This window comes from Somniosus microcephalus, chromosome 2 (assembly GCF_052327205.1).
Source record: "Somniosus microcephalus isolate GS21.2 chromosome 2, FLI_Smic_1.0, whole genome shotgun sequence".
Lineage (NCBI taxonomy): Eukaryota > Metazoa > Chordata > Chondrichthyes > Squaliformes > Somniosidae > Somniosus > Somniosus microcephalus.
In genome coordinates this window covers 285,183,859-285,209,689 of record NC_140988.1, presented here as the reverse complement: position 1 = coordinate 285,209,689, position 25,831 = coordinate 285,183,859, and the positions used below count along the sequence as shown (strand labels likewise).

The following is a 25,831-nucleotide window of genomic DNA, read 5'->3' as shown; positions in this document are numbered from 1 at the left end:
TTTAAATTTCAGACCACATATGCTGCCTTTGTGTTTTAAATTTCTCACCTTTTCCACGGGGTAGTTTTCGTTAGAACAGACATTAAGGGTGATGGAGAAGTGTTTTAAATTATGAAGGTATGAAACAGAATAAAAGGAAACAGATTAAATGTAAGTGATATCAGGCGAAACATTTTAAACAGGGGAAGGAGGATATGAGAACAGAGCAGGCACATGGAATTAGGACCAGTTTGTGTGGAGGATAAACACCAACATGGACTGGACGGCTTGTTTCCGTGTTGTAATTTCTAAGTAATTCTATCTATGGTGTGCCTCTCCTTGCTATAGCTATTCAGACATTGTTTAACCAATATCTTGGTTAATGCTTCTTTTCATGGCCTGACAATGTTATTTAATGTAATATCTCAACAATCATCCCATTGATATCTTCTCTTTTTATGAGAAAAAGATTGGATAGGCTAGGGTTTTTTTTTGAAACAGGAGGCCGAGGAGATTTAATTGAGGTGTATAAAATTATGAGGGGTCTAGATAGAGTGGATAGGAAGAGCCTATTTCCCTTTACAGAGAGGTCAGTAACTGGGGGCATAGATTTAAAGTAATTGGTAGAAGGATTAGAGGGGGGTTGAGAACTTCTTTCACCCAGAGGATGGTGGGGTCTGGAACTCGCTGCCTAAAAGGGTGGTAAAGGCAGAAAGACTCATCGTATTTAAAAAGTACTTGGATATGCACTTGATGTGTCTTAACCTACAGGACTACGGCCCAAGAGCTGGAAAGTAGGATTGGACTGGATAGTTATTTTTGGCCAGCACAGACATGATGGGCCAGATGGCCTCCTTCTGTGCCGTAAATTTCTTTGATTCTATCCCTTCCTTTTTTTCTTGATTCTATCAAAATGTTCCTTCCATCTTTCAATTCTGAAGGGCCCAGTCCATAACAACAGACCTGTCCTCTCCACAGCTGCTGGTTAAGTTGCTGTGTATTTCCAGCATTTTCTGTTTTTCTTTCAGATTTGCCAGCATTTGCTGTTTATTTATTGCAAGTATCACCGTATCGATGCTGTGCCAAGTTGTATTTGTTCAATTTATGGCTGGATAGGATGTGTTGACACGAACTGAAATTAGTGCATGAACATATACACCAATATTCCCAAATCAAAAAGTTAGTAAGTTTAGCAAATTTTTGATTTAAAAGTAATCAATATTTTCCTATGTACGATTAGGTGGTAAAATTACACATAATCCTGATCACTTGGATGCAATTTAGTGTGTTTAATGTGGTACAGTGCTTCAGTTGGGATCAGACCAGAGTAGGAGGAAAATTAATATAGATGGGAAAATGAAGGCCACACACTTCCCTGCACAGAAAGAGGAAGAATAATTATGGCCCAAATCATCATGCAAGAATGAGATGTTTTCCCAGAAATAAATACAGCCAACAAAATCTGTATTCAACTTTTATTTTTAAATTTGATTAAAAATATGCTGACATTATGGAATTTCAAAAACAAGTCATTCAACACTAAATTTGCAAGACAAAAAAAACCAACACTACTATAGTACTAAATGAACAGCTACTCACCATTATCTACAGCATTCATTTTGTCTCATTGATTTCTGGGGGAGAAACCATTTAATATGTACTGCCACAGCAAATTCTTAATAAAATGCAGCTTTTCCCCAAGTAATCCTTTGTAATAAATAAGTTATTAATTTATGACCATATTTACAAACCTACTAAAAATAATTAAGCCCAACTCCAACATAAGGAAATGTTTGTGCTACTGAAACATAAGATTATAGTAGGTATATTGGCCTAGAAATTCAGTATAGCCACTTTTGGGGTGGAAAAGTCGGGCGGCCGCTAAAGTTTGCGCCCGGCGCAAAGTCGAGGCCACTTCGCCGATATTCAGTAGCTTTGCCCGAAGAGTTTGCTCGAGTGCTAAAACTGGCGTTACACAACTATCTTTAGGCGCAAAGCCGGCGGTGCTGAGCTAAACCGCCGAGGCCGGGCGCAGCGCAGGTGCGGTCATTTCTTGATTGACAGCAGACACCCTGGCGCCGGCCAGCTCTTAAAGGGGGAAGGGTCGAGTTCGTCTGCTGCCACGCCCTGGACACTGCAGCCCTCCAGCTAGGCCTAAACACTGCTGCTGAACAGAAATAGCACCGGGAAAGATCCAGAAGGCCCGTGAACGAGCGCAGCGCTTCACTGGCCATGATTTGAGGGTGCTGGTTAGGGCTTTGGAGAGGAGACGCAAACTCTTGTTCCCGGACAGTGGCAAGAAGCCTGCCACCAGCGTCTACAGGAAAGCCTGGAGGGAGGTCACCCACAGGGTCACATCCAACAGCGAGGTCCCCAGGACCGGTGTCCAATGCCGGAAAAAGTTCAATGACCTCACAAGGATTGTCAGGGTGAGTCCCCTTTCCAGTGTCCTCCTCATCCTTGCATGTGCACCTCACATTATGGGCAAAGGGACCTAAAAGCCCTAATGGCCAGCCCTCATCCAGCAGCTATGGGGCTGGCATGAACATCAATTGCACATTCTGCACTTTACACACTGGCTAAGCTATTCGACCATGGGAGGCAGTGCACACAAGATCTGGGCACCACACTGGCCAAGCTATTCGACCATGGGAGGCAGTGCACACAAGATCAGGGCACCACACTGTACTTAGAGGCCGTCCTTTCTCTCGCAGGCCAAGCTGGCACACAATCAGAAGAGCCGGACTGTGACCGGGGGAGGCCGTCCCCAGATCCAGCAGCTCAGTGACCTTGAAGAGCGCGTGGGTAGCCTCATGGGTGCCCGGGTGATTGGCCCCGTTGCATCTGGAGATGCCGACCCTGTTCTGGGCACCAATGGTAAGGACATCACCTTTTGGACCTCTCTCGTCCCACTTGCGCTTCAGATCTACATCCTTTGCCACTGTCCGACCAATGTGCTGAATGCCACTACTCATGCCTCCCTCGCTGACGCCCTCTCCTCACTCTAAAGCTACTCTTGTGCCTTCCTGCTTTCAGATGGTGAGGAGGAGGTCCCTGAAGCTGCCAGTGACAGCCCCTCGGAAGAGGAGGAGGAGGAAGAGGAAGAGGAAGGCGGCCCATCAGGGGAACCCTCAGCCGCGCCAGGGGATGCCAATGGAGGGGACACGTCTTCCCTGGAGGAGAGCCAGGGGGAAGTGTCGCAGGGGAGTGTAGCTCCTGTGCCCAGTGGCGTGCAGCAACGCGGGAAGGGTCGGCCAGCTCGGCGGCCTTCTCCCCAGAGGGAGAGTCCGGCTTCCAGTCCGGAGACGGTCCTCGCCAAGGAGGTGCGCCTCCTCGATCAAATGTCCGTGGACTCGGATCGCCGGCACACCGAGTTCATGGGGGTTGTGGCACGGTTGCCTGAGGCCATCGAGTCCGTGGCTCATAGTGTGGCCGATTTCGGCGCCTCACAGGCCAGGAGTTTCGAGCAATTCGAAGCAGCACACGCCGCGAGTCGGTCCGAATTCGGGGCAGCACAGGCCGCGAGTCGGGCCGAATTCGGGGCAGAACAGTCCGCGAGTCGGGCTGAATTCGGGGCAGCACAGGCAGCGAGTTGGGCAGAATTCGGGGCAGCTCACGCAGCGAGTGGCCAGGTGATCAGTGGTGCCGTGCAGGCACTGGCTGGTCTGATGCGGGCACAGATCAGGGCAGTACGGGCACTCACTGCTGCCACACTCGCTGTGTCAGCCAGGCATCGCCAGGGCACCCGCCGCGCTGCAGCAGCACAGCGGTCTGTCCTTCAGCAGATTGCTGCGCATGCTGCCGTGCTGGCCCGGGCGAGTGTCAGTGTCTCAGGCGAGCAGCGAGCGCCTGCCATCAGCCAGCTTGCCCCCATTCCTGCAGCCGCCACTGCCACTCCCCCAGTGGAGCTGCGACGAGCTGCTGGAGAGACTGCTGCTGCCCAGCCACAGCTGCAGCAGTCACCAGCCGGCCCCTCGAGGGCCAGAGCTCGTCTAGGCCGACCCCCAAGGGCATCTGCCGTCACGCCATGTGCCCCTCAGGAGCCTTCCCCCAGCCTTGCAGCAGCCACTGGGCACACTTTGAGGAGCAGCAGCAGGGCGGCCAGGGGCCGCAAAAGGCTGGTCAAGGAATCGCCCTCGCGGGCCACAAAGTAGAGGGTGTGGGCAAATGTGTTTTTATATGGGGATGGTTGTTTTGTTTATGGGGATGGTTGTTTTTGTAAGGCCAAGGATGAAGGCCATTTTTGTGGAAATGTTTTGTTATTCCTCCCCAGGTTGTGGGAGTGAGTCATGTGTGTGACTGTTTTTTGGGGGTGTTGTCTGTTTTTGGGTTTCATGTGGGAAGGGCCCTGAGTTTGTTCAATAAAGCATTTTATTTATTCAGCTTGTCCATGTTTGATGCTTGAAGTGGTTGTTGCCTTAACCGGCTGAGGGCTTGCGGAGCAGCTGCATTCAGGTCCCTTCATTGGCACAAGCCATTCCCTGACAGGGGGCCTAGAAGTGACGTTCAATAAGCCGCCGACGGGCGGCCCTTGGTCCTTGTGCCTCCCTCCTGGGCTGGTACTCCTCCTCCTCCTCCTGAGGTGGTGCTCCAGCGTGAGGTGGCAGTGCCTGAATCCTGCGGATAGCCAGGTTGTGCAGCATGCAGCAAACGACCACGACCTGGGAGACTCTCTCCGGCGAATACTGCAGAGATCCGCCGGAACGATCCAGGCAGCGGAACCGTTGCTTGAGGACGCCAATCGTTTGTTCTATGATGTTCCTAGTGGCTTGATGGCTTTCGTTGTATGCCTCCTCAGCAGGGGTCCTGGGCGCGCGGAGCGGGGTCATGAGCCAGGTACACAAAGGATAGCCTTTGTCCCCGATAAGCCATCCTCTTGGGGGAGGCTGTGCCTGGAACATGTCAGCCACAGTAGTCTGTCGCAGGATAAATGCATCGTGGCTGCTGCCTGGAAAGCGGGCATTGACAGCTAGGATGCGCTGCCTGTGGTCACACACCAGCTGTACATTGAGGGAATGGTAGCCCTTCCAGTTGCGGTAATCCTCGGCATTGTCGATAGGTACCCGCAAAGCCACATGCGTGCAGTCAATGGCGCCCTGCACCATGGGGAAGCCCGCTATTCTCGCAAATCCCACTGCACGCTGCTGCTGCTTCTCCAGGGTCATGGGGAAGGAGATGAATTGGTGTCTCCTTCTGAAAAGGGCATTGGTCACCTGGCGGATGCAGCAATGCACGGCGAACTGGGATATGTTAGCAATGTCCCCAGCAGCGGCTTGGAAGGAGCCGCTTGCATAGAAGTTCAGAGCCACCGTGACCTTCACTTCCACCGACAGAGACGTCCTGCACCTCAGCTGTGGACGCAGATCTTTGTGAAGCAGCTGGCAGATCTCTGCAACCACCTCCCTTCTGAAGCGCAGCCTCCTAACACACTGCGTGGCAGGCATGGTGAGATAGGACACCTGCTAGCGGTATTTCCTGAGTGGGTAAGGCCTACGTTGCCGACGCCTGTTGCCCCCTCTGCGTCTAGCCAGGGCTGCCCCTCTCACACAGCGTCTGCGAGCCCTTCGCACATAATGCTGAAAATGAGGGTTGGCACCCCATGCAGCCCCCATAATATACTGGCAAACAATGACCTCACAATGAAGGCGAATTGCCAAGCTCTGGCCTGAAGCCAAAAATACCTCTCCTATGTTGGGCCAAAGCAGTAAGCTCTCTTCCTTGGTCTCTGTCCATAAATCCGTTGCACAAGAGTGATTGCTGCAAAATGGCTGGCCTTTATAGTTCAGGGTAAGTGCCCTTTAATTTGCGCTCCCCGCGGCCCGCATGGCCTCTGCTGCGTTCCAGTTCACAGTTCTTAGGACCGCCACGCCCACATTGGGCGGGCGCGACTGAAGTTCCGGATTGGGGCGCACAAAGGGCGTTGCACGAGGAAATGACATCATAATCTGCGCGCGCAGCTGAGCGCGCGCAAACACTTTGCGTCGGCGCTAAATGTCTACTGAAGTTGGGCGTAGGCACAGATCGCGCTGCGCCCGGCCGCTAAGTGCCGAGCACTCGAGATCTACTCCTCCTAAGGCGCTAACGGCTGGCGCACGCAACTGAATTTCTAGGCCATTATCTTTTAAAATTGGAGCAGCGCAAAATCATACACCCTTCAATGTAAATCAGTTCTGCATTTTAGGATGAATACTCTGCTCGTCTAACAGCGAATAATTGAGGTATAAAAGAAAGCAAAGTACCTCCCTGCATAAAAAAATCAATTGTTTCATTTGTCTAAGATTTAGTGATCCCCTTATGTATTCCAAAAACGGATGCATATATTGCTGTGAAACCTAGAATGTGATTGCTATACTACATAGCTTATAAGGATTTCATAAAATACGTGCGCGCACTTGGTTTTAGTCATAAAGTGACTGCGTGATAGCAGAGCAATTCCTCCAACAGGTTTACAATCAGGGCCATCATTAACAATCATGTGGAAATTTAGTATTTGCATATTAAAAGTTCTGCACCACCTGTTTTTGTTTTGTAATTAATTCTGCTAGGCAATAAGAATTTGGCACTAGAAAAACCTACACTTCGACAGTAATGTAAGCCTCTTCCATTCCACAAGATGGGAACAGTTCTTAAATAAATTGATGACAGATACAAAATATACAAACAGAAGTGATACAGTTGACTAATTAAAAAAAACGTTTTTTTTTTTTTAAAATCAGTGAAGTACTTTATGCATAAAAAGCAGAAGACCCAACACAATAGTAGGCTACATGCTTTTATATTGGAACCATTTATGCTAATGCTCTTAAGAACTTACCATTAAGCCCTACAAAAAGTGTTAAATGTACACTTTTATCGAGTACAAATACATTTTCTCAAGTAATCACTTGTCAACCTTAAGAAATGGCAAAAAGTTCTATTTTTCATTCACAGTGGTTCAAACCTCTTTTTCCACTAGTGTGTACAATGAAACTTCAGCATTTGTTTGTTGGCTACACAAGGCATTAAGGTAAATTGTGCTTCTTTTACAACAGAAACTCCTGATGTCCACAGATACAGTACAATAAGGTAATCCCTTGGTATGCAATTTAGTTGACAATCTGTCCCATTATAACTATCTCCGGCAGTCACTGCTGAGCCCTGTTGTAGTAGTTTTAATAACTACCTTGATTGCTTCAGAAGGAGTTCTTTAAACCACTTGTTGACAGCAACGTCCACACGCATCATGAAGCAAAAAGTGATAAGAAGGTAGATACTTGTCACAACAAAGCCCAAAGCCTCAAAAAGAAACCTGGGAAGGTAAAGGAAAAACATAATAAACCCGGGAAATGATCGGTATCCCTACATCGCCACAGAATGCACAAGTGAGAATACTTGATTGTTAATCACTGCAAATGGGAATTATAACAAAGTGAAGGGTTAGAAACAATTCATGCAGGCCACAGTGGCAAGAGAGTTGTGCAAGCCTCACGCTTGTATTTAAAAAGCCTGTTTATTGTGGTCAAATATTATTATACTTCAGTATCACATCACCCTTATATTAGTATGGATGGATTACTGCAAATGCTGAGGGCACTTTAACACTTTCCATATGTCTGAAGTGGCTTTCACCCATTTCGGATATTTTTCCAACATTTTAAAATTATGAAATGGAGAAGGAAAGAAATTTGTGAGTGAACCCACAGAATCATAGAAACATACAGCACAGAAGGAGGCCATTCGGCCCGACGTGCCTGTGCTGGGTCTTTGAAAGAGCAGTCGTGCTTAGTCCCACATCCCCGCTTTTGTCCGTAACCCTGCAAGTTCCTCATCCTCAAGTGCCTGTCCAACTCCCTTTTAAAATTATTTATGGAATCAGCTTCCACCACCTTTTCAGGTAGAGCGTTCCAGATCCCAACAATTCCGAGTGAAAAAATTTCTCCTCATCTCCCCTCTAGATCTTTTGCCAATGATTTTGAATCTATGACCTCTAATTAGTAACCCACTCACCAGAGAGAATAATTTTCTCTATCTACTCTATCAAAACTGCTCATATTCTTGAAAATGACTTGGGCCCCACTTAACTTTCTCTGTTTCCAAGGAGAAAAGTCCAAATTTTTCTAATCTCTCCTCATAACAGAAGTCGCTCATCCCTAGTAACATCCTGGTAAACATCCCCTGTACTCTTTCTAAGGCCTTAACATCTGTCCTGAAGCGTGGTGCCCACAATACTCCAGCTAAGGCCTAACCAGTGATTTATAATGTTCTAGCTGATCTCTTTGATTTTATATTGTGTGCCCCTATTTATAAACCCAAGTAACCTATATGCTTTTTTAACCACCTTATCAACTTGCCCTGCCACCTTTAAGGATGTGTATATGGACACCAAGGTCTCTCTGCTCATCTGCACTTTTCAAAAACGTGCCGTTTATATTATACTGTCTTTCCATATTAGTCCTCCCAAAGTGCATCACTTCACACTTCTCCGCATTGAGCTCCATTTGCCGTGCTTTTGCCTGTTTCACCATCCTGTCTATGTCATCCTGAAGCCTATAACTATCCTCATCACTGTCTACTACACTGCCAAATTTTGTATCATCTGCAAATTTTATAATGCTGCTCCCTGCACTTAAGTCTAGGTCATTTATAAAAACGAAAGAGTAATGGACCCAAAACTGACCCTTGGGGAACACCACAGCAAACCTCCTCCCAGAAAACATCCATCCACCACCACCCTTTACTTCCTGTCACTGAGCCAAATTTGTATCCATACCGCCACTTTCCCCTTAATTCCATGGGCTTCCATCTTCTTAATAAGCCTCCTCTGTGGAACTTTATCGAATGCCTTCCGAAAGACCATATCCACAACATCTACTGTACTGCCTTGATCAACCTTCTATGATACTTGATTGAATTCTTTGATGAGGTTAGTCAGACACGATGTGCCTTTAACAAATCCATGCTGGCTCTCCTTGATTAACCCACGCCTTTCCAAATGAAAGTTTATTTTGTCCCTACTGCACTACACCTGTATCCAATGAGGATTGAAAGATTGTGACCAGTACTTCTTTCAGCAACCTAGGATGCACTCCATCTGGACCAGGTGAGGGTGAATTACTAAAATGATTAGCATTACTGAAAATTGGTATGTCTTCTCTATCTATTACTATCCTGTCCATAACTTCCCTCTCCTCCTTTAATGTAACCTTCACATCATCTGCTTCCTTTGTGAAGACAGATGCAAAGTACTCATTTAATACTTTTGCCATGTCCTCTGTCCTTTGGGTCCTTAATAGGCCCAACTTAAGAGCAGGATTGGATACTAAATATTCCTGGGTATAAGGTGTTCAACAACAACAACTTGTATTTATATAGCTCCTTTAATGTAGTAAAACGTCCCAAGGCGCTGCACAAGAGTATTTTAAGACAACAAATTTGACACCGATCCACATAAGGATAAATTAGGGCAGGTGACCAAAAGCTTGGAGCATCTTAAAGGAGGAAAGAGAGGAAGAGAGGCGGAGAGGTTTAGGCAGGGAATTCCAGAGCTTAGGGCCTAGGCAACAGAAGGCACGACCACCAAAGGTTGAGCGATTATAATCAGGGATGCTCAAGAGGGCAGATTTAGAGGAGCGCAGCTATCTCGGGGGGGTTGTGGGGCTGAAGGAAATTACAGAGATAGGAAGGGGCGAGGCCATGGAGGGATTTGAAAACAAGGATGAGAATGGGAAGATAGGGAAGGAAAAAAGGTGAGGTGGCAGTATTGATTAAAGAGAATATTACAGTGCTGGAGAGAGGATGTCCTGGAGGGGTCAAGGACAGAATCTATCTGGTTAGAGTTGAGAAACAATAGAGGTACCATTACACTACTAGGTGTATTCTATAGGGAAGGATATAGACGAGCAAATTTGCAGGGAAATTACAGAGAGGTGCAAGAACTATAGAGTAGTGATAATGGGTGACTTCAACTATCCTAATACAGACTGGGATAGGGATAGTGTAAAGGGCAGAGAGGGGGTTGAATTTCTGAAGTGTTCAGGAGAACTTTCTTGATCATTACGTTTCCAGCCCAACAAGGAAGGAGGCATTGCTGCATCTTGTTCTGGGGAATGAGGTGGGTCAAGTAGAGCAAGTGTCAGTAGGGGAAAATTTAGGGAACAGTGATCACAGTATCATAAGGTTTAGATTAGCGATGGAAAAGGACAGGGAGCAATCTATCACAGAAATCACAGAAACCCCACAGTGCAGATAGAGGCCATTTCAGCCCATCGAGCCTGCACCGACACATATCCCACCCGATCCCCGTAACCCCAACACATATCCCACCCTATCCCTGTAACCCCACCTATTTAATCCCCCTAACACTAAGGGTCAATTTATCATAGCCAATCAACCTAACCCGCACATCTTTGGACTGTGGGAGGAAACCGGAGCACCCGGAGAAAACCCACGCAAACACGGGGAGAATGTGCAAACTCCACACAGACAGTCGCCCGAGGCCGGATTCGAACCCGGGTCTCTGGCGCTGTGAGGCAACAGTGCTAACAACTATGCCACCGTAGAGTAAAAAAAAAATTGGAGGAAAGCCAATTTCAGTGGATTGAGAATGGATCTGGCCCAGGTAAACTGGAATCAAAGATTGGCAGGCAAAACTGTAATCAAACAATGGGCTGCCTTTAAAGAGGAGCTGGTTCGAGTACAGTCGTGGTACATGCCCACGAGGGGGAAAGATAGGGTAACCAAAGCCAGAGCTTCATGGATGACGAAAGAGAGAGTGTAAGATGAAGCCAAAAAAATGGGCTTGAGAATACAAGGGAGAACCAGGCTGAATATAGAAAGTTCAGAGGGGAATTGAAAAAGGAAATATGTGGGAGCTGGTGGACACCATTGATGCTCACGGTGATCACATTTGCAGTAAGTGTTGGCTGCTCGAGGAATTCCGGCTCCGTGTTGAAGAGCTGGAGTCCGAGCTTCAAACACTGAGACACATCAGGGAGGGGGAGAGTTACCTGGACTCTGTATCAGGAGGTAGTCACACCAATTAATTAATTAATTCAGATGTAGTCCGTGGCCAGGGTCAGGATGGTGTGACTAGAAGTGAGGCATGTACGGGGATCCAGGAGGTAGTGTTGGAGGAGCCACACCCCTTGCACTTGTCCAACAGGTTCGAGGCTCTTACTCCCTGCGAGGATGGGAACAGGGACTGCAGGGAGGATGAGCAACCTGGCCACAGCACCGTGGAGCAGGGGGCCATTCAAGTGGGGGGAGTTAAAAGAAATGTTGTAGTGGTAGGGGATAGTATCGTTAGGGGGATAGATAGAGTTCTCTGCAGCCGAGAGCGAGAGTCCCGAAGGCTGTGTTGCCTGCCCGGTGTCAGGGTTAAGGACATCTCCTCTGGACTGGAGAGAAACTTGGAGGGGGAGGATCCAGTTGTCGTGGTCCATGTTGGTACCAACGACATAGGTAGGACAAGGAAGGAGGTTCTGCTGAGGGAGTTTGAGCAGCTAGGGGCCAAATTAAAAAGCAGAACCACAAGGGTAATAATCTCTGAGCCACGAGCGAATTTGGCTAGGACAAATAAAATTAGAGAGTTAAATGCGTGGCTCAAAGACTGGTGTGGGAGAAATGGGTTTTGCTTCCTGGGACACTGGCACCAGTACTGGGGCAGGAGGGAGCTGTTCCGTTGGGACGGGCTTCACTTGGCCAGTGCTGGGACTAGAGTCCTGGCGGATCATATAACTAGGGCTGTAGAGAGGGCTTTAAACTAACTAGTGGGGGGGAGGTTCCTAGAGAGCAAATAATACAAATGACAACAGAGAAGGTCATAGACTTAGGTAGCAGTGGGGAAATTAAAAACCAGAGCATGTCAGGAAGGGGCAGAAGGTATGGAGTAAAAGGTAAAGTAATAAAAAGGGCAAAAGCAGGAACTAAGTGTCACAAAACATCTTTGAAAGTTCTCTATCTGAATGCACATAGCATTCGTAACAAAATAGATGAGTTAATGGCACAAATAACTACATATGGGTATGATCTTGTGGCCATTACAGAAACATGGCTGCAGGGTGACAATGCCTGGGAATTAAACATACCAGGTTATTTAACGATCAGGAAGGACAGGCAGGAAGCAAGGGGAGGTGGGGTGGCTATGTTAATAAAGGAAGGAATCACTGTAATACAGAGAAATTATATTGGGTCAAAAGATCAGGACAATGAAACAGTTTGGGTGGAGGTAAGGAATAATAAGGGGAAAAAAACACTAGTGGGCGTAGTCTATAGGCCTCCGAACTGTGGCAACTCTGTTGGACGGAGTATCAATCAGGAAATAGTTGGAGCTTGTAATAAGGGAACATCTACAATTATGGGGGATTTTAACTATCATATTAATTGGACAAATCAAATTGGGCAGGGCTGCCTTGAGGATGAGTTCATTGAGTGTATTAGGGATGGGTTTCTTGAGCAGTATGTAACTGAACCGACCAGGGGGCAGGCAACCTTAGATCTGGTCCTGTGTAACGAGACAGGATTAATTAAAAATGTCCTAGTAAAGGATCCCCTTGGAATGAGTGGCCATAACATGGTTGAATTCCATATTCAATTAGAGGGTGAGAAGGTTGGATCTCAAACAAGCGTGCTAAGCTTGAATAAAGGAGACTATGAAGGTATGAGAGCGGAATTGAGTAGAGTGGACTGGGAAAATAGATTAAAGGGTAAGACGATACATGATCAGTGGTGTACATTTAAGGAGTTATTTTACAACTTCCAAAAAATATATATTCCACTGAGAAGAAAAGGGTGTAAAAGAAAAGACAGCCATCCGTGGCTAAGTAAAGAAATTAAGGATAGCATTCGACTAAAAACAAGGGCATACAAGGTAGCCAAATCTAGTGGGAGGATAGAGGATTGGGAAAACTTTAAAAGACAGCAAAAAAATAACAAAAAGATTGATTAAGAAAGGGAAGATAGATTATGAAAGTAAATTAGCAAAAAATATAAAAACAGATAGTAAGAGTTTTTATAGTTATATAAAAAGAAAAAGGGTGGCTAAAGTAAATGTTGGTCCCTTAGAGGATGAGACCGGGAAATTAATGGTGGGAAATATGGATGGCAAAAACACTGAATGAATATTTTACATCAGTCTTTACAGTAGAAGACACTAAGAATATCCCAACACTGGACAAACAGGGGGCTAAAGGGGGGGAGGAGCTAGACACGATCAAAATCACTAAGGACGTGGTACTCGGTAAAATAATGGGACTCAAGGCGGATAAATCACCTGGACCTGATGGCTTACATCCTAGGGTCTTGAGGGAAGTGGCGGTAGGGATTGTGGATGCATTGGTAATAATTTTCCAAAACTCCCTGGACTCGGCAATGGTCCCGGCAGACTGGAAAACTGCTAATGTAACACCCTTATTTAAAAAGGGCAGTAGACCGAAGGCTGGAAACTATAGACCGGTTAGCCTAACATCTGTGGTAGGTAAAATTTTGGAGTCCATTATTAAGGAGACAGTAACAGGACATTTGGATAATCATAATTTAATAGGACAAAGTCAGCATGGTTTTATGAAGGGGAAGTCATGTTTGACAAATTTGCTGGAGTTCTTTGAGGAAGTAACATACAGGGTGGATAAAGGGGAACCAGTGGACGTAGTGTATTTAGACTTCCAAAAGACATTTGACAAGGTGCCACACAAAAGATTATTGCTTAAGATAAAAAATCACGGGATTGGGGGTAATATTCTGGCATGGATAGAGGATGGGCTATCTAACAGAAGGCAGAGAGTTGGGATAAATGGTTCATTCTCAGACTGGCAATCAGTAACTAGTGGTGTTCCGCAGGGGTCAGTGCTGGGTCCCCAGCTCTTTACAATCTATATTAACGATTTGGAGGAGGGGACCGAGTGTAACATATCAAAGTTTGCAGATGATACTAAGATGGGAGGGAAAGTAGTGAGTGAGGAGGACATAAAAAACCTGCAAGGGGACATCGACAGGCTAAGTAAGTGGGCAGAGATTTGGCAGATGGAATACAATACTGGAAAGTGTGAGGTTATGCACTTTGGCAGGAAAAATCGTAGAGCAAGTTATTATCTTAATGGCAAGAAACTGGAAAGTACTGAAGTACAAAGGGATCTGGGGGTCCTGGTGCACGAAACTCAAAAGGTTAGTATGCAGGTGCAGCAAGTGATTAAGAAGGCCAATGGAATGTTGGCTTTCATTGCTAGGGGGATAGAATATAAAAATAGGGAGGTATTGCTTCAGTTGTACAAGGTATTGGTGAGACCGCACCTGGAATATTGCGTACAGTTTTGGTGTCCATACTTAAGAAAGGACATACTTGCTCTCGAGTCAGTACAAAGAAGGTTCACTCGGTTAATCCCGGGGATGAGGGGATGGACATATGAGGAGAGGTTGAGTAGATTGGGACTCTACTCATTGGAGTTCAGAAGAATGAGAGGCGATCTTATTGAAACATATAAGATTGTGAAGGGGTTGGATTGGGTGGATGCGGGAAGATGTTCCCGATGATGGGTGAAACTAGAACTAGGGGGCATAGTCTTAGAATAAGGGGCTGCTCTTTCAAAACTGAGATGAGGAGGAACTACTTCACTCAGAGGGTGGCAAGTCCATGGAATATGCTGCCCCAAAAAACTGTAGAAGCTACATCATTACATAAATTTAAAACAGAAATAGACAGTTTCCTAGAAGTAAAGGGAATTAAGGGTTACGGGGAGCGGGCAGGAATTTGGACATGAGTCTAGGTTCGGATCGGTCATGGCCCTGTGGGTAGCGGAGCGGGCCCAGGGGCCGTGTAGCCTGATCCTGCTCCTATTTCGTGTGTCTAATTCTGTTAGATGCAGGAGATGGTTCTGTGATAGTGGATTGGCAGTTAGGATCAGATCAGCCATGATCTTATTGAATGGCGGAGCAGGCTCGAGGGGCCGATTGGCCTACTCCTGCTCCTATTTCTTATGTTCTTATGGGCAAAGAGTACGAGAACAGATTGGCAGCTAACATAAAGGGAATCCAAAAGTCTTCTATAGGCATATAAATACTAAACTGGTAGTAAGAGGTGGTGTGGGGCCAATTAGGGACCAAAATGGAGACCAGATGACACAAAACTTGGAAATATAGTGAATAGTGAGGAGGATAGTTATAGACTTCAAGAGGACAGACAGGCTGGTGGAATGGGCGGACACGTGGCAGATGAAATTTAACGCAGAAAAGTGCGAAGTGATACATTTTGGTAGGAAGAACGAGGAGAGGCAATATAAACTAAAGGGTACAATTCTAAAAGGGGTGCATGAACAGAGAGAGCTGGGGGTATATGTGCACAAATCATTGAAGGTGGTAGGGCAGGTTGAGAAAGCAGTTAAAAAAGCATACGGGATCCTGGGCTTCATAGAGGCATAGAGTACAAAAGCAAGGAAGTTATGATGAACCTTTATAAAACACTAGTTCGGCCTTAACTGGAGTATTGTGTTCAATTCTGGGCACCGCACTTTAGGAAGGATGTGAAGGCTTTAGAGAGGGTGCAGAAAAGATTTACAAGAATGGTTCCAGGGATGAAGGACTTCAGTTACGTGGATAGACTGAAGAAGCTGGGGTTGTTCTCCTTAGAGAAGGTTGAGAGGAGATTTAATAGAGGTGTTCAAAATCATGAGGGGTCTAGACAGAGTAGATAGAGAGAAACTGTTCCCATTGGCGGAAGGGTCGAGAACCAGACAACACAGATTTAAGGTAATTGGCAGAAGAACCAAATGCGACATGAGGAAAAACTTGTTTACGCAACGAGTGGTTAGGATCTGGAATTCACTGCCTGAATGGGTGGTGGAGGCAGATTCAATCGTGGCTTTCAAAAGGGAATTGGTAAGTACCTGAAGGAAAAACTCTGCAGGGCGACAGGGAAAGGGCAGGGGAGTGGGACGAGCTGAAGTGCTCTTGCAGAGAGCCGGCACGGGCTCGATGGACCGAATGGCCTCTTTCTGTGCTGTAGCCATTCTATGACTCAAACTTTTTCCCTAGCTAATTGCTTACACTTTGCGTTTATAAAATGTATTAAGGGTTCAATTTAATGTTGTCTGCTAATCTTTTCTTGTAACCTCTCGCCTCCCGTATTAACTGTTTCAATTCCCTCCTGTATTTTCCATTATCTTCCTGGTTATGAACTGAATCTTGCTCCTGACATTTGTCATAAACCTCCTTTTTCTGTTTTATTTGAACTTTTATTTCCTTTATCATCCAGGGCGCAGTAAGCTTTGGATGCTGTACCTTTTCCCTTCAAAGGAAAATGCCTAGTTTGTAACTGAACTATTTCTTCCCTGAATGCCCTCCATTGCTCCATTACTGCTTTACCCTGCAATCGCCTTTTCCAATCTACCTGTGCTAGGTCCCTTCTTAAAATCACTGAAATTAGCTCTTCCCCAGTTGAGTATTTTTATCTTCGATATTTTCTGGTGACTTTCCATAATTACTTTAAACCAAATTATGTTGTGGTCACCGTTAGCTAGGTGATTTCCTACTGTAACACATGCCACTTGCCCTACTTCATTTCCCAGAACCATATCCAATGCTGCTTCCTTCTTTGTTGGACTGGAGACTTATTGATCGAGAAAGTTCTCCTGTGCCATTTCCAAGTGGCATTTCCTTTGCCCCATAGTTTTTCTGTGACTGTCGCATTTTAACAGTGTATATTAATATACCTTCCCCACACTGTCAGGTTCAGTAAATCCTCCACATCAGTTTTCCTGATGAAGTCATCACTTCACTGTTGACCTAATCACCAACAGTTATCATAAAATGCACCATCACCCAGAGTGCTATTTCACATTTTGTCTAAAAACAGATGACACAGCCAGTTTAGAAAGATATGGAAGTCTTTTGAGCCCATGCTGGTATAAAGGTGACAATATAAACCATTAAAGGTCTACACCACACCATAATTTCCAATTTCTAACACGACACTTAAAAAAAATCACATCTAAAGTAATTGCAGTACTAATAAAACAGACAAACAACTGTTATATTGGAATCACAGCAGGAGAAATGAAAAAGCAGTAAGTTGCATAAAACATCCAGTTAAAGTTTTTCCTTTATTTTAGTAGAGCTTTATGTGACAAAAATAAATAGATTCAGAAAGGACATGCATATATTTCCATTGGGAAAAAATAAATAGAACCCCTTTATTAAGTGTAAAATGTATTAATTTATTTTGGCCTGTCCTTAAAATGTATGACAAGATGGTGCTAAATTTATACACACTTTTCTCCATTTCTGTAAAAATAGTTCCACATAATTAACTTGCAAAAAACAAAGAGCCAAATTTTGCACTATTTCATTGTAATATGAAACTATTTCATTGTCTACATTGTGAAAAATTACAGCTTCTAAATTCAAACAATGCATTATCAGAGTGCTTCTAAGCACCTCTAATGAAATAGTAAAATCAATGTCTCTCCTTAAAAAAAAATCAATTCTTAGTAAGTTGTGTAATTCAAGTCCTATGCTTCTTGATTGCTATTAGTTAACTACTCACTAATGAAGCATAACATACTTTGGTGCAAAGATCTTCCACACCATTAAATGTCTCCTCAATACAGCAGCAGCGCACACAGAAGCAAGGAGCTGTGTAGAGAAAGAAAACAGCTTATTCTATTTTTCCTTAAATCTGAAAAGAACGAGAACATGTAAAACAATGGCCCAGTAATTCCTGTCACAACGCGTGAGTACGGACAGGGTACTCATGCGTGTGCCAGGAGGAATTGCCGGTTTTCAGCATGCACAGCGCATGCGCTGAAAACCGGCATTTCCTGTCCTCTGACCCAAGGGGTTAAGAGGCTGAACGCATGCGCGGTATTGGGCAGCGCGTGCGACTTGGATTTCCTGTATTTTTACAGATTTGCGCATGTGTAAAGGGCTCCGGTTTTTACGCATTGAAAAACCACACGTAAGTACTTAGTTTTACAGGCAAGTGGTCTTTTAGTACAATTTAGAATTTTTTTTTTCCCCACAGGTTTATTATTTTTAAAGAATCTACAGTAAGGTAAGTTTAGTTTTAGACCATATTTTTTAAAAATTTATATTTTCAAAAATTTGATTAATTGTTTAAAGTAGTCTTTTTAAAGTTATTCATAGTTAATTTAATTATTGGGATGCTTTTTAAAATTTTATTTAAAGTTTAAGTAGTGTTTTGGGGTGCCGTACTTTTCATGAGTTTGACAGTCTTTACTATCAAACTTATGAATGAAGTTTCCCCTCCCCTGATTGGCTGAACAGTGCTCACCTGATCCCAGCCGGCACATCGCACTAACTACGCCGCTGGGTCAGGTTAGCACAGCGCGCCAAGATCAGAACCGGGCCACTTACAGGAAATCCACTGCGGGCCAGGTTTCAGATGTCAGCGCGCAGGGTAAGTGCACATCGGGGGCTTGCACGCGCGGCAAGCCCCCAACAGGAATTACTGGGCCATTTAATTATAAATAAGTGTCTTCAAAGGCATAGCAGGTTTTTATGGGCATCTCCTTATCTGCCTATTTTTCAATGTCATTTACAATATTTGTAATAAGTAAAATCTGATAATTACCATTTGGTCAGTTAGTTTAAACAACTGTATTTAATTAAAGCAACAGTGCCCCACAGTTAGTACTTAACTCAATATTTCCAATCTATATATACAAGCTAACTATTGAACTGAAACATTTTCTTCCCAGCAATATCAATGAAAATATTTACTTTTTGCCATGTGATAGATTTTAGAAGCACGCCATTTGTGTACTCACACCATTAACTTCTACTTTTCACCTCTCGATTCTAGTTATGGAATTTGCAGGAACTCTGGTGAACAGCATGGCTGGTGGTGTATATGCACAAATCACATTCCAGAAATTTATCTCCAGTACAAAGACTCAAACACATCTTTTACAGGACATTTCCTAGTTACTAAATATAGTGCAGTCATCTCAATTTTTAATACTTCAGTGTGAACACATATCAAGTGGATTGAGCAGCTTGTCCATTCTCCACGATGACATCTGCCTTGGGTGAAAAGCGAGAATAGAACAAAACTGTCCCCTCCCAATTGCACAGTACATAACTATTAAAAATAAACAGGACACTGATTTTGAGGCAGTAATCTCACTTCACTGTTCAGATTATTATAATGCTCTCAAGCTTCACTCTTGTGGTAAGTTACCCAAATCCCTCCCCTTTTTTCTGTGGGTTCATTAGGATGAACAACGACAGTGCTAATGCTAATGGAACACTTTTGGTCACAGGACATCCAGTGTCCGCATCAAGTACTCACAGTCCATTAGAGCACGATAAGTTGGACAGCAGCTCCCTCTCCTCTAGCCTAATAATGTGCCTTTGCCTACATCCCAGAGCAGCAGCTCCTAATACATCACTTCCCACATCAACCACATTTCATCAATACGAAGCTGTATATCTGAAAAATGTAATTATCGGGAAACTGCAGTGTATTGGAACAAACTTAAAACACTACTATGCAAGAAAAGGGTATCCGAACATAACACAAGGACACACACAAGAACACAACCACTGCACCGTGAACTGTACTACAGAATGCTCTAGGGAAATCTCTGGCTTGCCTAGAAGAGTATAATTTCTCCAGTTATTTTTAAGCTCTGAGCAACCAGAGGGTCAAATTAATTAATTGTTCTGACTATACCCTATTGTCACATTACCTAATATTTAAAATATTTGCAATCCCATATACATTATGCAGTTTGTCAAATTAAATTAATTGTGGCTAATTCAGTATTTACTGACAGCACCACTGCAGAATTACAGTAACTCAATTATTTTTGTATTAAATAAATATAAAGTACCTGCACTCCGTAGACAAACAAGTATCGCATTCCCAGTTGTAGCATGGCTACAGAAAACATCTCAGGATTTTCTCGCAACCTCATCTCCATCACCTGATCCTCATCTCCGGATTCCTTTTTGGTGCTCTTGTTTTTAGAGTTTTTCATTTCACGAACAAATGGCCAAAGCAGCAACAAGGGACATCCAACTACCTCAAGAATATAACTGAAAAGTCAGTTAAAAGTTTCAATGCATTTATTGCAAGGCTGATACTTTCTCACTAATGTGCTTTTAGCCACCAGTTCTTTATCTTATATAAATGCATGCCTAGTCATCCAGTTACCCAAGAAGCCAATGTTAATCAAATACCATCACATGATATGCAGTATACTTTCTATAAATAATTTTCCCCCTTTTTTCCACTCCTAGAGATGTTGACTGAGAGTGGGGCATGGTGCCACAGATGCTAGAAGCCCTCTGGTGCCTCATTCATTCATGCGATACTAGACTAGAAGCATTGGCAAGTGATCAGACTGTGGGAATATCACTGTCTTCAGCCAATGTTCCCAGAGACGCACTTTCCAGAAGGAGTCAATGGATAGCGAGTAGGAACCTTAGTGATGCAATTCTTTGCTCCTAACCAAAAGGAGCGGAGGCCAATTGCAGTGCCTTTACTGCAGCGCCAATTAAGATCAGCTAATTCACTACAGACCAGGAATCAAATGTGGTCAGTCTGCCTGAGCTACACAGCAGGTAGCAAATTTACCAACGCCATCATGATCAGCTTTATTGGGCCAGATTTTTCTGTCAAAATAACAGTAAGGCTAATGGCGCTCGCCGTTACTTATACGCAAATGGTACAGCAACTTCAGGCGAGGAGCAGATGCGAGTTTAAATGAGTCCAAAACTTGCTGTCCAAGTTGCGCTACTCCATCTTTAGCATCGCAAATACAGTATTTCGTTATCTGCCTTACCATTGACAAGTACTGAATGTCCTGAAGTTGCTGTATTTGCACAGTAGATACAAACTAAACTTACCACAAATTTATGTCTCGTCATTTCAAGTGTAAGAACCCTTTTAACGTGTTCGGTGTTAATTACTGCCAATCAACCCCTCTTAGCATTGAAAATTAACTATTACAAGTGTGGAATCTCATTCGTTCTGGTATTAACTGTTGGAGACTTTAAATATGCAATTTTTTAAAAAATTAACATTTTTCCTTTGTCTCTGTTTACTCTCTTAATCCAATCTTTCTTTCCCTCTCTATTTCTCTTTCTGTACCTGATTTGACACTGAATTTACCCCCTCTAATTTACACTTCCTTCTCAGTTCTTGCACTGTTTATTTCACAATCCTTCAATCTAATTGGTTAAGGAGATGAACAGTTGCTTGCCCTGTTCACTAAGGTCCCAGACACCATTTCCCTCACTGCAACATTATCAGCTCACACTTTCAGCAATTTGCCACGTAAAAAATTTAAAAACCTAAACATACAAGGGCAAGTCTGACTAATGGCAGACGCTATTAGATGCCCCGCTACAACAAAATCTGGGTCATTATTTTTTCATCTATGTCATGCCACCTTGAATGCTCCTATTGGATAATTGTAAAAGGAACATTTACTTATTTTAAACTGTATTACAAAAGATAAAAATTGTTGGGAGTTTAAAGTAGTAATTTAATCTCAGTTCTGTTCATACTTGTAAACAGCTTAAATACTTTGAGGTTTATGGCATCATCGTATCGACTTGACTGAATCACTGCCTTGTAACTCATGACCAAATCCTACATTTATTCTTACCCCAGAATACAACATACTAGGAAAGTGATGTATTGGTAAAACCATTACTGACACTGGTAGACAGCGTGGCCAAACGTGATTAAGTTGCAGCAATTTAAGCCTAGATTAGTGGTGAACCAGTTAAAAATGAATACAACTTAATTTAACTGGCAGCCAGTTTTCCAATTACTATATGTGTGATCACACATTCAAGTTTCAGAGCAATTTGACACTTGAATGTACAAGTTGCAAGTCTGAAAAATAGTATAATTTCTTAGCCAATTGTTTATGGTGGGCTACCTCTCTGCAGCAAATAAGCATACCTTGGAGAAGTAGAAGCACAGAGCCTCTCACCTTTGTACCAAGGCAGTTTCCATAAAACTGACTATGATCATCAACACAGAATCTGTGGAGTATGTTTGCAGCTACTTGCCCACTCTGACTGAAAATAACAGGAAGATAATAGATCGACGAAGGGGGGGGGAAATAGGCAGCACACGGTATAAAAGAGTGGGAAATATACAGGGTAAACTGCAGTATAATTCTTTATAGGGCATGAACTTAGCATGAACTCAGCTCTCAGCTGCTCTTTTACACTGTTGGCAGGTATGGGATAAGGAGTATTGGAATGGTGGCCCCTCTCTCTCCAGCTCTCAGCCCATTATTCAGAGAAGAATGTAAAATAATAAGTTCAAAGCTCCAATGGCTTTGCTGGTTAAAGCAGTTGAGCTGTACAGACAAGGAAGGTCCCAAATTTGATTTGACGTGTACTAAGTTAGCTGATCTCAGCTAGGCCGACAAGGGGGAGGGGAAGAGCAGACACTAGCCTTGGTGCCCACTAATAGGGAGCGGAAATGCTGCCAGCGTTCCTACTCCTGATTACTATCCAGAAATCACTGCTCGAGGTGCTGCTGGGAAAGACAGGGTCAGGTTCCACTGTAATGCACCCAGTGGTGGAATAGCCTACCAACACTAACAGTCTTGTCTCACACAAGATTGACAGTTAGAAGCATAGAAGTTTATAGCACAAAATGAAGCCCATTGTGTCTGTGCTGGCTCTTTGCAAGAACAATCCAGAACTAATCCCACTGCCCTGCTCTCTCTTCCCATAGCCTTGTATCGTCCTCTGCTTCAAATCTTAATTCACTTTTCCCTTAACGTTCTCTGCCTTAACTATTCCTCATGGTAAAGCATTCCGTGCTCTAATAGCTTGCTGCATAAAAACTATGGATAACTAGAGCTGATGAAATAGTATCCTAGCAAGGAGTTAACATCTTCAGAAATGGCAGAAGAGGAACATTTTTAAAAATAGTCAAGTTCACAATAAAGTACTATAATTATCTTCAAATTTACAACATGTTCAATCATTTCTTGAAGTCAGTAATTTTTCTTAAACAAGGCATTTAATTATTATTTTAAATCTCATGGAGACCATTTGTGAACTTGCTCCAGCAGATCTGTTTGAAATACTTCAGGAAATTAGGAGATACATTTTTAAAGGCACCCATAACAGGCCAAGTAGTCTGTGACAGTAATAGCAGCTCTCATATTTCATGCCACCGTATTCTTCGCTGATATTCATTTAAAAAAAGCCACTGTTGAATATTGTGGATGTTTTTAAAGCAATAAAATAATTACCTGCAAACAGAATATGAGAAGCAAAGGTGTTCATTCCCACCAATAGAGCTGGCAGTATATTGGTGCTATGTCCTTCAACGAACCCAACAAAAGCTGCATTCCATTGGATAGCTGGGAATGTTGGCTGATGCCCAGTGGCATAAAAGAACTGTGTAGCTGAAAAAGCCCAGGCTGTAACTGCATACCAAGGGACAGAGAAATAGCCTTAAAAAAAAACAAAATCAGTACTAAATAGTGGTGGAGTTACCTGTGGAAATCAAGTAGTAATTAATGATTAGTCTGAAAAGCAATTTCTCAGTCACCTGCTGAAACCAGTTTAAATACCAACATTTAAAAAAAAAGTGACGTAGGCAGGTTTGAACTATATAAACCAACTATAACGCGTGAATTTTCACTATATTTAATAACAAGTTATGCATGCAATGTACCCACTCATAACATTACATTTGTCTAAGAAAAGTTAAGTCACCCAACTATTGAGGATCTACTGCAGAAACAATTCAACAACAACTTGTATTTATATAGCACCTTTAACATAGTAAAACGTCCCATGGCGCTTCACAGGAGTATTATAAGACAAAAAATTTGACACCGAGCAACATAAGGAGAAATTAAGGCAGGTGGCCAAAAGCTTGGTCAAAGAGGTAGGTTTTAAGGAGCGTCTTAAAAGGAGGAGAGGTAGAGAGGCGAAGGGGTTTGGCAGGGAATTCCAGAGCTTAGGGCCGAGGCAACAGAAGGCACAGCCTCCAATGGTTGAGTGATTATAATCAGGGATGCTCGAGGGCAAAATTAGAGGAGCACAGATATCTCAGGGATTGTGGGGCTGGAGGAGATTACAGAGATAGGGAGGGGCGAGGAAAACAAGGATGAGAATTTTGAAATTGAGGCGTTGCTTAACCAGGAGCCAATGTAGGTCAGCGAGCAAAGGGATGACTGGTGAACGGGACTTGGTGCGAGTTAGGACACGGGCAGCCGAGTTTTCTATGACCTCAAGTTTACGTAGAGTAGAATGTGGGAGACAGCCAGGAGTGCGTTGGAATAGTCAAGTCTAGAGGTAACAAATACATGGATGGGGGTTTCAGCAGCGGATGAGCTTAGGCAAGGGTGGAGGTGGGTGATGTTACGAAGATGGAAATGGATGGTCTTAGTTATGACGCGGATATGTGGTCGGAAGCTCATTTCAGGGTCAAATATGAGACCAAGGTTGCGAACTGTGTGGTTCAGCCTCAGACAGATGTTAGGGAGAGCTATGGAGTCAGTGGCTAGGGAACAGAGTTTGTGGCAGGGACCAAAAACAATGGCTTCGGTCTTCCCAATATTTAATTGGAGAAAATTTCTGCTCATCCAGAACTGGAGCAGTCTGACAATTTAGAGACCGTAGAGGGGTTGAGAGAAGTGGTGGCGAGGTAGAGTTGGGTGTCGTCAGCATATATGTGGAAACTGACGCTGTGTTTTTAGATGATGTCGCCAAGGGGCAGCATGTAGATGTGAAACTGGAGGGAGCCAAAGATAGATCCTTGGGGAACACCAGAGGTAACGATACAGGAGCAGGAAGAGAAGCCATTGCAGGTGATTGTCTGACTACAATTAGATAGATAAGAATGGAACCAGGCGAGTGCAATCCCACCCAGCTGGACGACGGTGGAGAAGCGTTGGAGAAGGATGGAGTGGTCAACCGTGTCAAAGGCTGCAGACAGGTCAAGAAGGAGGAGGAGGGATAGTTTACCTTTGCCACAGTCACAAAGGATGTAATTTGTGACTTTGATGAGAGCTGTTTTGGAACTGTGGCAAGGGTGGAAACCTGGAGGGATTCAAACATGGAATTGCGGGAAAGACAGGCACAGATTTGGGAGGTGGCAACACATTCAAGGACTTGAGAGGAAATGGAGGTTGGAGATGGGGCGGTAGTTTGCAAGGACGAAGGGGTCAAGGGTTTTTTTTTTTTTGTTTTTTTTTGAGAAGGGGGTGATGACGATAGATTTAAGGGAGAGGGGGACAGTACCCAAGGAGAGAACCATTTACAACGTCAGCTAACATGGGACCCGGAAAAGGAAGTTGGGTGGTCAGCAGTTTGGTGGGAATAGGGTCGAGGGAGCAGGAAGTGGATCTCATGAACAAGATGAGCACAGAGAAGTCATGAGGGGAGATCGGAGAGAAACTGGAGAAAGATGCGAGTTCAGGGCTAGGGCAGGGGAAAACCTTTGAGGAAGTTTGGCCTGGTGGGCTAGGGGAAGGATGGGAAACAGCAAAGGCTGCTGAATGGATGGTCTCAACCTTAGTGACAAAGAAGTCCATAAGCTCCTCACATTTGTTAGAGGTGAGGGTGGAGGGGACAGGGGAGAGGGGTTTAAGAAGACGGTTAGCAGTGGAGAATAGAAGCCGGGGTTTATTTTTACATTCCAGAATGATTCTGGAATAGTGAGCAATTTTGGCAGACAAGAGCAGGACCAGATACAGTAATGCTTTATGTGGTCCAGCCAGATCTGGCGGTGAATGGCTAAACCAGTTGTCGACCATATCTGTTCAAGTCTGCGCCCCTTGGACTTGAGGGAGCGAAGATGAGGGCTGTACCGGGTGGGGGTGGGGGCAGGTGGAAACAGCTAGGGTGAGAGAGAGAGTAGTTTTAATTG

General features: G+C 44.2%; 1 protein-coding gene across 2 annotated transcripts in view; it reads right to left on the bottom strand.

The window, feature by feature from the left end:
• Nucleotides 1-1,439: 1,439 nt before the first annotated feature.
• Nucleotides 1,440-25,831, bottom strand: part of pigo (phosphatidylinositol glycan anchor biosynthesis, class O) — a 60,400-nt gene continuing 36,008 nt past the window's right edge. Inside the window, exons 7-10 of one of the 2 annotated variants that reach the window (XM_085973041.1) lie at nucleotides 23,202-23,405; nucleotides 19,803-19,990; nucleotides 17,510-17,580; nucleotides 1,440-7,267 (exon numbers count right to left, since the gene is read on the bottom strand). In XM_085973041.1, the coding sequence (XP_085829167.1) occupies nucleotides 7,138-7,267; nucleotides 17,510-17,580; nucleotides 19,803-19,990; nucleotides 23,202-23,405 (593 nt within the window). In that variant the 3' untranslated portion in view covers nucleotides 1,440-7,137. Of the gene's footprint in view, nucleotides 7,268-17,509; nucleotides 17,581-19,802; nucleotides 20,008-23,201; nucleotides 23,406-25,831 lie in introns of those variants that run through there. The other variant, XM_085973050.1, reaches the window with a different exon arrangement.